The 12,852-nt window shown below is 42.9% G+C and overlaps 1 protein-coding gene across 1 annotated transcript in view; it reads left to right on the forward strand.

Annotated features, from left to right (window-relative positions):
- TRPC4AP (transient receptor potential cation channel subfamily C member 4 associated protein) overlaps window positions 1-12,852 on the forward strand; it is a 1,405,828-nt gene that overhangs the window by 311,115 nt on the left and 1,081,861 nt on the right. Inside the window, exon 8 of the mRNA XM_069652258.1 lies at window positions 9,824-10,009. Coding sequence (XP_069508359.1) covers window positions 9,824-10,009 — 186 coding nt within the window. The remainder of the gene's footprint in view (window positions 1-9,823; window positions 10,010-12,852) is intronic.

Consider the following 12,852-nt stretch of genomic DNA (forward strand, 5'->3'; position numbering starts at 1 on the left):
GAACTGATAAACTTATTCTGAATCGAACAAATGTGCTAAGGTTGTTACATCATGTTCCGCGACTCCGCTCTCTCGAGTCGAAAGACTTGAAAATCATTGAATTCCCAGATGACTTGTGCACTGACAAGGTGATCATACACCTAAACTCTAATCTAATTGCAAACGTAATCCTGGACGCAGATGAAGAATTGCTGTCACTAGGTTTTGATTCCTACAAAGTGATGGACCCTGAACGATGTGGCAAAAAAGAAGAAGAAAAATTCTTTCAAGAAGAGCCATTTTTTCTTGTAAGAGCGCTTCCGCGCCTGTGTAGGCCTTGAGAAAGGGTAATCAAACGGCCCAAAAATGGCAGCCGCAATTCGGAAAGAGCAAACTAATTCGTAAGGTCAATCAAACCGCTTCCCCTCTGCAAAGTTCGGCGGCGGGAATACAGGACACAAACATCAGAACAAGTACAATGGAGAAAATAAAAAATCGCATAGACAACGGGAGATTATCTGATAAATCCTCTTTTCCACAACTCGGCAACCAAACTGCACACACTCCAGGGGAAGACTGGAATTGGATGGCCTCTGCGTTAAATATGAATTCGAACAGTTAATGCCCAAAGTCTAATGTATCTCAGGAATTCACTTTTGCTTCATGGAATACACGTGGTTTTGTACATCTTTTTAACAACAACTGGGCCAATGAGTTACAATTGATCTGCCTCCAGGAAACCTGGATGTGTGAATTACCTACTATCACAGACTTTGAATGTGCACTGAACCCTGCTGTTAAGGCCGAGAAAGGCTGCCCGTTAGCTGGTCTTTTGACAATGATCAATCGGTCTTCGGGATACCGGTTGTTGAAAGCAGTGAACCGCACGCCTTACATTCAAGAATGCGAGATAAGAAAATCTGCCGCTACTTCTGAGGCTTGCGATGTGATTCATATTATTAATATATATTGGAATCACCAACGAATTGGGACACAACCCTTTATTGATCAGGTTACCACAATTCTTGATAATTTGTTAGAATCCAGCACTGGAAGTGACTTGAATGTCTGTGGAGACCTGAATATTGATTTTTTTTTTTTAATCCACAGAGCTACCCTAAAGGTAATTTAGCAAAATCATGGTTAGACGAAATGGAAGTAAGGGGCCTCTCAATGCTAAATGGCTGTACGCAAGGTGATATTCTGGCAATGCCGACGTGGCAGCGAGAAGGCCAAAGTTCCATCATTGATTATATCTTCGTGTCTGACACCATGCACGGAAAAATCAAGTCAATGAAAATCCGGTCGAACAACAGTGACCATGAAATGCTGGAACTAAAATTCCAAGAATTAAGAGGTGCGCAGAGTGAAAAATGATGTGCAAAAATCTCAGTGGAACCAAATCGCTTCCGCTTAAAGTTGGATGAAAAGGAGGTAATCACAATTTGCAATCAATTTAAGTCAACAGGGAAGGAGATTGATTATGTGCCAATACTGTCGCAGTTCAAAACAAAGAATATTGGTATGAAAAATTGGTCTTTTCAGAAAAAGCATAGTTTTGACATTATGATAAAACAACGAAAATGAATGATGAGAGCTGAAATTCGAAAAAATAATCAAGGCCCATTGGGAGAAATATCAGCGAAAAATAAAGCAGCGAAGACAATCCTATAAAAACTGGATTAAAAGCCATCGAGCAACACTACATCAGAATGACGCTGAAGCAATGATGAAGATTCTAATGAACCAAAACAGCGGGGAGTTTTGGCGAATAATCAATGGCATGGAAGCCCCACAAGTTGCTGTTGCAAGCCGGTTCTAGAAAAAGAGTGGGTGAATCACTTCACAGCCTTATATCATAAAGATCTCGCTCCAAATAAGTCAATTTCCAATATAACATCATGGAATCTACAGTTCCCAAAAGACGAAATCCGTGAGACAATCGTGAGAGCAAAAAACTCTCGGGCACCTGGACCTGATGGGTTGTCGAACTCTATGATTAAACAGTTTCCTGACTTATGGGCTGATCTGTGTGGTGATCTATTTGCAAGAATTAACTTGCAAAAACAAATACCTGCCTCATGGAAGACTGGGATAATAGTACCCATATTCAAGAAAGGTAACAGATTATCACCAAAAAACTATCGACCGGTGGCCTTACTTGATATTCTGGGTAAGATTTTTTCATCTCTGTTGCAAAAAAAACTGATTGCATGGGCAAAAACATCAAATGGAGTGGATGAAAGACAGACGGGTTTTGTGAAATCTGTTGGCTGATCTTTGAACCTGCTTGTACTAAATCTGCTGAAAATGGAAGCCCTTAGAACAAACACGAGAGTGTATCTTGCCTTTGTCGACTTTTCCATGGCATTTGACATGATCGACCGTGAAATGTTGTGGCAAAAGTTAGAATTGTGGGGCTGTCCAGCTGGATTACTTGCAGCAATTAAAGAACTTCACAATGACACTTCAATTTTCATTCGGCTCGATCAATCTGGGACTTTATCAGCTCAAATCAGGACGTATAAAGTTGTCAAGCAGGGATGCCCTTTAGCAGCAGCAATTTTCAGCCTCTTTATCTCTGACATTGGTGCCACGATTCAATCTGTGAGATCCTTTCCGCCAAAACTCAATTCATTGAAGGTAGGCTGGCTATTATATGCTGACGATTTGGTAATCCTATACCTGATACCAATTGGGCTTAAACGTAAACTGGAAGCAGTTCAAAAATACGTGTCAGAACAATTTAAAGATCAATACTGCAAAAACTGAAATACTGGTCTTTGAGAACCTAAAAATAAGCCAGCTACAAAAAGGATCAAGACGGGTGTGGTCTTTAAATCAAGAGAAACTGCAAATTTCAAAAAGCGTTAAATATCTTGGGATGATTTTGAATTCCAGTATTTGCGATGAACCTTGGGTAGTAGACTCAAAGCGAAAGTGTGGCCAGCTGGCTTGTCAGGGCCTAGTGTTGCATAGAAAATATGGGCGCTTCTCAATGCAACCACTTCGCAACTTCTATGAACAAAAAGTGGTGCCGATCCTGGCCTACGGTGCAGAAAATGCTTTTGGCTGCCCGTCAACTCACTGGGTCTCACTGAACACATGTTCTGGACTAAGTCCTTAAGCTTACCGCCCGGAATTTCATCAGCGTGTATAAGATATGAATTAGCTCTAATCTCTTTGCACGCCAGGATATGCTGGAATCAGCTCACATTGTTTCGGAAAACAAGAGCAGAGGAAGGAATACTCCAATTCCAGATTTTCCATCATGCTTCTTCTAAAGGACCAGATATCCTTTCGCAATGGGTAAAACGATGTGAAGATCTTTTAGCAACGAATAACATCAACTTGAAAACTCTTCACACAAATCCAACGGCAGCCAAAGTGACATTATGGCGTGCTGATTGGATAAATACATGTACTGAACGTATTGACGCACACGCGATGAAAGATTCTCCCTCTGAAGCAAGAGGGTATGGTAACCTTCAAAAAATATCTGACTCGCTTTTCGAATCCGAAAGCTAGAAGATCATTTATGCTATTCAGGCTAAATGCAATGAAAACCAAAGATAGAATGTCACTGGGCGTGCAATGCAGGTCTATATCCCATTTGTCGGTTGTGCAAAAAGGAGCCGGAGTCCCTTAGACATTTAGTTCTTTTTTGTGCAGCGTTGAAAGATGTAAGATCAATTCACTTGGGGCGATGGCACGACGACCATCAGTCTGCATGCGCTGATGAGTGGTGGCAGAGTATGTGGAACGGCTTGGATATGAAACTAATTATACAATTGACCTCCTTCCTGGCCGTCATAGAAGAGAGACTAAACGACACTAATGAGTAATTAAGAGACGGCTAGCCCTAATGTTGTATGTTCTATACACAACAAAAAATGATTGAGTAATGTTTATACTTGGGGACAAAAGGGAGGAGGTTAATTTGGGGAGAAATGACAAAGTTCAATGTGTTATTTTTTATTTTTGTGATGTAAAATATTTTAAAGGTTTGAATTTAAACCAATAAAATTAAATAAATAAAAAAACTACGGACATTGACAATAATTAGTCCTGAACTTATGTTACGGCTTTATGAACGATGGTGAGTCTGTCTGTCTGTGACGGTCCACAACAATGTGATATGGGCTCTGTAGATAGACCTAAACCCCTTGAGAGCACCAAAATAAGCACTGCTGCAATATTATTTGAGATGGATTTGGTCCATACCAGCTTTGACACCACATCACAAGAGGTATTCGGGTATTGCAGGCCTGGAAGGTCCTTGCACTTCTGTAGCTGATCTTGAGACTAGTTAGTCCCACACATGCATGGGAGGAAGTCGCCCAGTCTGGATCTTCCCTTTTGCTCAGAAGAGGAGGCTGGCGCAGCAGCCGATGCTGGAGGTAGCTGCATAAGTCCTCTTCTTCGAATTAATATTTCTGTGGTCGATTCTGGCATCAAGACCTTCGCCGTTTATGCAGGAACCCAGCCATGCATGCAATCCTCAAATTTTGGATTGTGGATGTCCCAAGGGGACAGCCATGTACCCAGTTAGAACTGGATCCAAGCATGCACATTGGAGGACAAAGACACAAGTTTCTGTCCTCCCAGCCTCCTTTCCTCCTAGACACATTGGCTCCTCTGTGCGGGCTTCCCAACGGGAGCCCATCGTAGATAAAGGAGTGAGCAGAACTCCCCTGTCGTCCCCCCTAACCTCCACCACCACCCAGGTTAGCAGAGGAAGGCTCAAGAAAAGGTCAAGCTGACCCATTTGTCCTTTACCGCGGCTGCAACAGCAGCCTGTGTGTAAAAATCACGAAAGGTTGGTAGAAAATATCCACTGCAACCAGTCACCCGCACTTGACAGTGTAACTAGAAGGTTACAGGAGAAGCAAGAACAGGAATACCATGTATCCCCTCAGCCCTCCTAACACACAAGGTGGGGTGGGCTGATTTCACAAAAGAAAAGCATAGGTAGGATCAAAAGTATCCCCCTTATCGTGGTAACATTAGGTTAGCACAGGAAAATCTAAGAAAACCAAAAAGGGAGGCTCAAGGAGTTTCCAGCAATACTGCACAGACGGTGCTGTGTGCTGCAACAGTAAAATACAGATGCCTAAAAAAGAAAAGCAGACTCTATCAAAGATAACCAAAGAAAGGTTCCCGGAGTCACAGAATAAGAATGAGTGAGCATGTAAAAAGGTTCCCACTCGCTTAGGACAGTCAGACAAAAATCCAATAGTCCAGCAAAGGTGCTGGAGGACATCGATATTGTGAAGAGCAGCTGAAACCCAATCCTTTTAGTTGCTCCATTATACGCTGTATATCGAATCCTATTGTCTCATATATTATGTCGCACAGCACTGATTTTTCCTTAGCAATAAGTGCATCAAACCTCCACGTCGCACACACCAAATCAAGATGGTGTGATCAATCTGGCAGAAGGGACCATACCAAGTCTGCCCAGTTAATTGTGAATGGCTACCAGGTGCCCTGCAACCCTGTTTAGTGAAGGATACCTAACATAGGGACTGCAGCATTGACAATTTGCTCCTGGAATACTTGGGGAATCAGCCATTTATTGAAACATGGGAAAGGGGGCATCCAATTAAGAAAGCATGAGAGCAAAAGCTATTCAAGGTCAGTATAACCTATTGCTATGTGAGTTATCTGCTACCTAATAGGTAGTTATTCCAAGAAAATGTAGAGTAAAATTCTAGGCTAACTAGGAACTTTGGCGATTTTAGGAGTGCTCTAAAGCAGTTCAAGGAAAAGGATAACCCAATTATACACTTTTAGAATGGCAAAGCTATTCAGGGTAATTTCTAGGTAAGTAAGAATTGTATACGTCTACGAAGGGCAACTCAAGTACAAGTATTTACTCCAAGACTGCACTAAAGCAGATCAGAAAAAGCAAAACCCAATAACTCACATTTTAGAAGAGCACACAGCTAACACGCGTTCACTTTAGAAATGATAAAACTCTACCAACAATATTACTTTTTAGAAACCATATTACTTTTTAGAAGAGTGAACACAATTCAAAGCTAGTAAAATAAAGTCTATACTTTTTAACCCCTTCAGTGCCAAGGACGAGTATGCTTGTCCTTTTTGCATCGACTTGATTAATGCTCAGCAGGTAAGGGGTTAAAGGAGCAACAAGCAACTTAAAGGTAAGTATCAATTTAGGGACACTTTGTAAATTATTCTGTCAAAGAACCAAAGTTATTCAACAACTCATTTACAAGTAGATACCTGTAACACTTATCATCAAAGTCCTTCCCTTATTCTAGATCATGAGTTATCTCAGTGCCAGAAGAGGGACCCTAGTGATCTAGTAGCCAGTGTAGGCAGGTCAGGATAGGGTTCAGTTGCAGGGAAGTTGGAGTTCCAGAGGATCTCTCTTCAAACAAGTAAGTATCACTTCAGCGTTAGTTGAAAAGTGGTCAGGGACTTCACAGAATGCTCCCTATATGCGTTCCAGCATTAGGCCTGGGTGAATGGTATGGGCAAACTCCTAACTACAAGAATCACCCACTTAGCTTCAAAGGATTCCCACAAGACTTAAGGTAATTACCCAAGCCAACACAGTACCTCGGCTAAAATGGAGAGCTTGTCTTCCTGAAGCAGCAGCACAGGACCTGCGGTCCTTCGGTTAGTGGTGGTTTGCAGCCCAGCAAGGTTGCAGCTCGTTCGAGGGATGGCTCTAAATGCAGATCTTCTTGAGACTTGGAATTCTCATAAATGTGCTAATTCCTCTCTACCTTTGAAACCCTCAGCAACTTTGCTGGATTTTGAGGACTTGAATTTTTATCCTGGAGAGAGCGCAACACTTTTTTTTTCCCACTCTCGTATTTTAATGTGATTTTGAACTCTGTTTCTTTTGGTTATGGAGCCTGACAAACTCCATAGGCATCATCTTTTACATTGTCACACAGCAAATTCAGTGCAGTGGCTCACGGAAGTCTTTCAGATTTCTCAAGGTTTAAATACCTTCTCTTGGATAAACTACGGTTTCCAAGAGCAGTAAAGTGAAATTGACTTTACTTACATTTGTAACTTTCTAGGCCCAGCACACACTATCTCACAATAGGGTGCTGGAGGGGTTACTTAGTATCCCCTTTGTCTAGCTTCTCATGTAACAATTCTGTTACCTTTTCCTCACTGAATGGCTGGTGGCAGTGCTTTACTTTTAACTACTATGGTGTCCATTTACAACGGACTGCGTTCACAGCTGCAGTAAAGCACCCAAGGGTGCCATTTTTGTCAAAATGGCCCAGTCTTCTTTTTTCGCCATTTCTTTGTGGAAAGATCCTTCTTGAGATTTACTCTGCGCGCCAATCCAGGATTGGTCCCTTTGTTCATATTGCCTTTGGTGGGATTCACGAGTGAAGTCTGCCTTTGGCTCCAGGGTGTCTGGCGGGGGCAGGAAGCGAGGTAAGTGCCCAAAACTTCCAGTGCTTGTTCTCCTAGGAGACAGGAATGCACTCTTAGTTGATTGGCCGGCTGGCTGTGCCGTTAAGACAGCCACCCTGCTTGGTGACTGACAGCTAGGCCGGAATGAATGGGAGAAACCTGCATAAAAGGTGAGGCTTTTTGGCTTGGAAGGCAGAGTCGACGACTAGACGAAGGAATCCAAAGAAGAAATTGAAGAGTGCGCCTGCTGCAACTCCTGGACCGTTGGTTTGCCCGGTGAAGCCCTGCTGCTGTGCTGAAACTCCAAATTTATATCGACAGAGAAGTCCCTGCAAGGAAGACTTCTCCCCTTGAGTTGGTGGGACCAATCCACTCCAAAGTAAGCCACCTGGACATCCTTTCAGAGCTGGTTGAAATTTCACTGCATTCGCTGGAACCAAATAGCCAGGGAGATGAACACCAGATTGGCTGCGTTGCTTTTAAGCTGGCCAAGAGCTCCAGGAAGATCCTCCGGACTCCCAGGAAGCAGGACTGACTGACCCTGAGCCCCCCTCAACAGAGTGCGGGGACCCCAGATTCAAGGAAAGCCCATCTCTATAGCCAGGAACCGCGCTGTTGCTATTTGCGGTAGACGCGAGGAGCTGAAACACCGAAGTGCCACTTGGTTGAAGATTTGCTGGTTGCGAGCAGTGACTGTCACATTGTACTGCAGGAGTCCCCAGACGTCCTTCCTCTTGCCCCCACGACTGAGGCCCAGGAACACAAGGATCTGCAGAGCTGAACAGGAACATAATTCATCTGCTGCACTTTTCTTCAATCTAAAGGTACTGTAAAGTCTGAGAGAACTTGCCTCTTGTTTTGCCACCTTGCTTGTCTTCGTTGGAGATTTGTCTCGGTTGCATCTGTAGAGTTGCCAACAGCTTCTTTACTTCACAAGCCTAATCAGCGTGTGGCTCTACTTTGAATTTCTTCTATTCGGTGTCCAGTCATAATGTCGAACCAATAATGTCGAATTACAAAAATGTCGAATCCAAAAAGTCGAAAACAAAAATGTCGAATTTTTATTTTTTTTATTTATATATTTTTTTTGGGCTCCGGGGGTAAAAAAAAAGGGGTAAAACAAAAAAAAAATTTTAAAAAGGGGGGTTGGGGGGGACCCCCCCCCCCATTTCGAAAAAAAAGCAACCAAAAAAAAAAATTCGACATTTTTGTTTTCGACTTTTTGTTTTCGACTTTTTGACTTTCGACATTATTGGATTCGACTTTTTGACTATAAACCCTTCTATCCTATAAAGACTTTTACTTACCTGCAAGAAGTGCTTCAGTTCACTTTGACTTTTGCTAATTTAACATTAGCTCGCCTGGCTCCCTGAATGACTCGTCTTGCCTCTGCTTAGGTGTTGCCTTCCTTCCAGGAAGGGGTTAACTAACTTTGCATTGGGGGTTACCAAAAGTACTTACCTGCTTCAGAATATTTGTGTGATCTCTTGTGTTGTTCTAAATAACCTTTTATCTTTGACATATTCCATTCCTAAATCTGATTCTAAATGCAACAGTGATATATTAATGTCCCCAGCACCCTAACTATTGAAGTCATCTGAGTGTGTAGGTAGTGTCTGTGGGCCATCCCAAATGGGTACTCACTGATTTACACATTTTAAGTGTGTATTTTTGCAGTGTATTTGAGTGTTACTGTTATATTGCCACTTCTGAAGAAGGCTTATTCTAACTGACTGATAAATACATTAAAAATTGTTTAATCAAACCTTGTGTGTAAGAGTTTATTTGAATACTTGTCATTGTGAATCTCTGTGTAACACCCCTACAGCTCGCTTTGACCCCCTTGAGATAGGCCTGGCTGCTCAGCCACACTACCAACCTGTGTAGTACAGACCTAGACTAAAGGTTGGGTTCCTATTGCCAGGAGGTCAGGGTTGTTGTACTGCATACAATCGTGCCCAACACCTTGTATTCAGATAAAGGCATTGGACTGGGTCTTCCATTGTTTCGTCACGCCCTCACCAACCTGGCATAAGGTGGTGGCTCTATGCATATTAATGAAGATCCCATCATGTAAAAGGGATATTTACTTTAACCCTGCTCTTTATCATGGGTATTTTCATTAATATTCATAAACTACCCTCCTTCCCTTAGGGTACAGGACACAATGGTGTAATGAGTACATTTATACCATACTCTATTTTGGCCTGCCCAAAGGTGGAGCTAGTCCAAAGTTTCTGAATGCTAATAGATATGGAGAGCTTGAACTGTAATTATCTTTGTTATTTTACATTAATTAATCAGAACTTGTTTATTGGATTGTGATGCTTTGGATCATATTAACTTCCACTTAGGACTTGAAACATTTGTAATGTTGATGTTGAAATGGAGTGTTGGTATGCATTTTGCAAGTACTATTTTTCTTTTGCAGCTACTCTCTTGAACATATCTGGGTTTATTGAGCGATTATGCAAACTTGCAACAAGGAAAGTGTCTGAAACAACCGGCCCTTCTAGTTTCCTGCAGGAGTTGGAGGAGTGGTACACATGGCTAGACAATGCCCTTGTGTTGGATGCCTTGATGCGTGTTGCCAGTGAGGAAGCAGAGAGCAGCACAGGTAATTGGTCTAGCGGTATCCTAACCGTTTTGTTCATGGCTTCTTTTGTAACCTCTTTTCAACATGTAGTTCGATATTGTATCTTTCCCATGCACTAAAGGACAGTCTGCAGTTTCACACTTTATATGGATAGGTTCCTTTTTAACTGTGGATTTGTCAATATGAAGTGAGGACCTTAACAATAATCCTTTTTGTATTTGCCACAATCTGTTTTTAACATCACAAATACAATCCACTAATACTTCTATTTAGAGCAAGACATGTAATTATGCTATTAAATTTCCGAATGCAATTACTGTGCATGTGTACCCATCCTTCCTGCAAGCTGTTATTAAAGCAGTTTTGCAAACCATGTTTTATTACCAAATGTATATTGCCGTCTTTAAGGCTCCTTTTTGACAAATCTTTTGCTGAATCTGTTTTCAACCTAGTGGTTTTAGTTATGTGGTCGATTAGTTTCACCCTATGTACAGATGTGCTGTTGGGAGGGTTTTTCAGAACCACAATAGGGGTAGAGTTCCAAGACACCACCTTTGTGGACCTGCTGGGCTTTTCCTATGCCTGACTGAACTTCTAGCTGGTAATCCGATAGAGAATAAGGCTTACATTGGCATGTTGGGTGAATGGTGTAAAGTGCAGATGACATACCCCAAAGGTTGTCAGTTGTTACAACAGTATTTATAGTGACTCCATTACCACTTTTTAGTGTCCCTCAAGGTTTTGCTTTATTGGAACACTGACGTTTTGATGGCTAGAGGCACTTCTTCTTAAGTTCCCCTGCCATTGTGACCCTTTATTAACTTAAGGTATATGGTTTTGGTTTGCCGCTAATGTGCCCTATCCCAAGGGTGCATTTTAAGCAACCCATTTTTGCCCTAGTATGTGTTGCAGCTCTGAAATCACTCCAGATCTTTTGGGCGGACCAAGGGATTTTATTGAAATATCAAGGGGCCCAATGGACATCCTTCTCTCATGTCTCAAAACACCTCCTTCCTAACTCCAGTCATCCTTACACTAAGTTAGTAAAAAGCGATGGATACACCCTTGGTATGCTAATCACTGAATAGATTGAAATGTTGACCTAAAGGCAGGGATGCAAGTTGGCTGTTGCCCGTCCGCCCGCCCCCCCCCCGGTTGGTCTGGCTGAGCACGGATCCTGGCGTACATATGGCATTTGTACCGAGGAAGAACACAGAGTTGAAGAAAATAAGAATTTGAAAAAATATCTCCATGAAAGCAAAAATGAGAGATGGAAAAAGTACAATAAGAAATCAGAGAGATCATTATCTGTAGCAATAAAATAATTTAAATTTAGTATCTCTCCTGAAGAACCACGGGTACATACCATGGGGAAACGCGTGTTGAGAGAAATAAATGTGTACAGAGAAAAAAATATGAACATGTGAATCTGTGAATGAAAATTAGAGTTGCATGAAAATTAGTGCAAAGAATAAACACTACACATGGAATAATTATTGTGATTTTATACTGTTTCTACCAGAAGCGCAACCCACAAAAGTGTTTTTCAAAAAGAAAAATGTATTTAAATATTGCTGCAGTCGCAATATAAGCACTTAGGGTGCAGCATCTAGGTAAACCGACCAGCTAATTCTGGCACCCAGAATTCGCCGAAATAGGATAACAAAGCCGACAGGGACTGCAATTTGTGAAACAAAACGCTGGTCTGGCTGTTTGAAGGGATTGTGTCCACATCTTTGACAGTAATTACCACAGCTGTGCTGCTTCGGAAATTTTTTTTCGGCGTAGGCGTCCTGCGTCGATGACGTTGATACGCTGTCCATCGAGGGCCTCGTCGATGGTCGACATCACCGGATGTTATATCTAGGACGCATGACGCCGGTAGCCTCAGTTCCATTTTTTCCACGAACATGTTCGCTTCGGAATCTCGACGCGCCTCTGATGTCTTCGTCGTCTTGTACCCCAAAGTCGTGCTTCAAAAAGTGTCGGGACTGCGGTTCCAAAATGTCCATTACAGACCCACACGATGTCTGCCTCTGGTGCCTCAGTGAAAGCCTCGCCACCGACTATTGCGATGACTGCCAGTCCCTAACTTCGAAGGCCTTACAGGAGCGGAAGAAGTTGTTGTGTCGGTAGGTAGGGTTTGTAAAACCTGCTAGTCGAAATCTACTGGTCTTTTGACCGACGATTCGAGGGGTGACTCTGTGTCGGCGTAGGTCCAGGGGGGTCTCGGAGTGGGTCCTGCCATTCCTCTGCCTCTTCGAGGCATTCACGGAAGCGCCATCACTGGTCGCCTTCCCAGCCCTCGTCAGAGGACTCCGCCAGACGGTGGGTAACTTGTCCAACTAAACACTCGTCGCTGGCCGAATGGGATGCATTCCGCCAGCAGATGATGGCAATTTTCGAATCGCAAGGCACCGTTACGTCCGCGCTTTCGAGAGTTCAAGATGGTGTCTTTCTCAAGTCCTCCAGGCCCTTCAACTACAAGATTGGTTGGTGTCTCTAGACCTCAAGGATGCTTACTTTCATGTGCCGATTCATCCAAAGCGCAGGAAGTACCTGAGGTTCGCGGTTGGCGACTTGCATTTTCAGTTTTGTGTCCTGCTGTTCGGATTGACCTCCGCCGGAGGGTCTTCACCAAGCTGATGGTGGCTGCGTATCTCGGGAAAGGGGGATTCACGTCTACCCCTACCTGGACGATTGGTTGATCAGGGAGTGTTCTCCTGAGCAAGCCCTGGATCAACTATCCGTCATCTGCCACTCCCTTCACAAGCTGGGCTTCTCCATCAATTTAAAGAAGTCCCATGTGACACCTACCCAGCGGCTCCAGTACATCAGAACAGTGTTTGACACATCCCTGGGGT

Source organism: Ambystoma mexicanum, chromosome 3p (genome assembly GCF_040938575.1).
Source record: "Ambystoma mexicanum isolate Mex_15411 chromosome 3p, UKY_AmexF1_1, whole genome shotgun sequence".
Lineage (NCBI taxonomy): Eukaryota > Metazoa > Chordata > Amphibia > Caudata > Ambystomatidae > Ambystoma > Ambystoma mexicanum.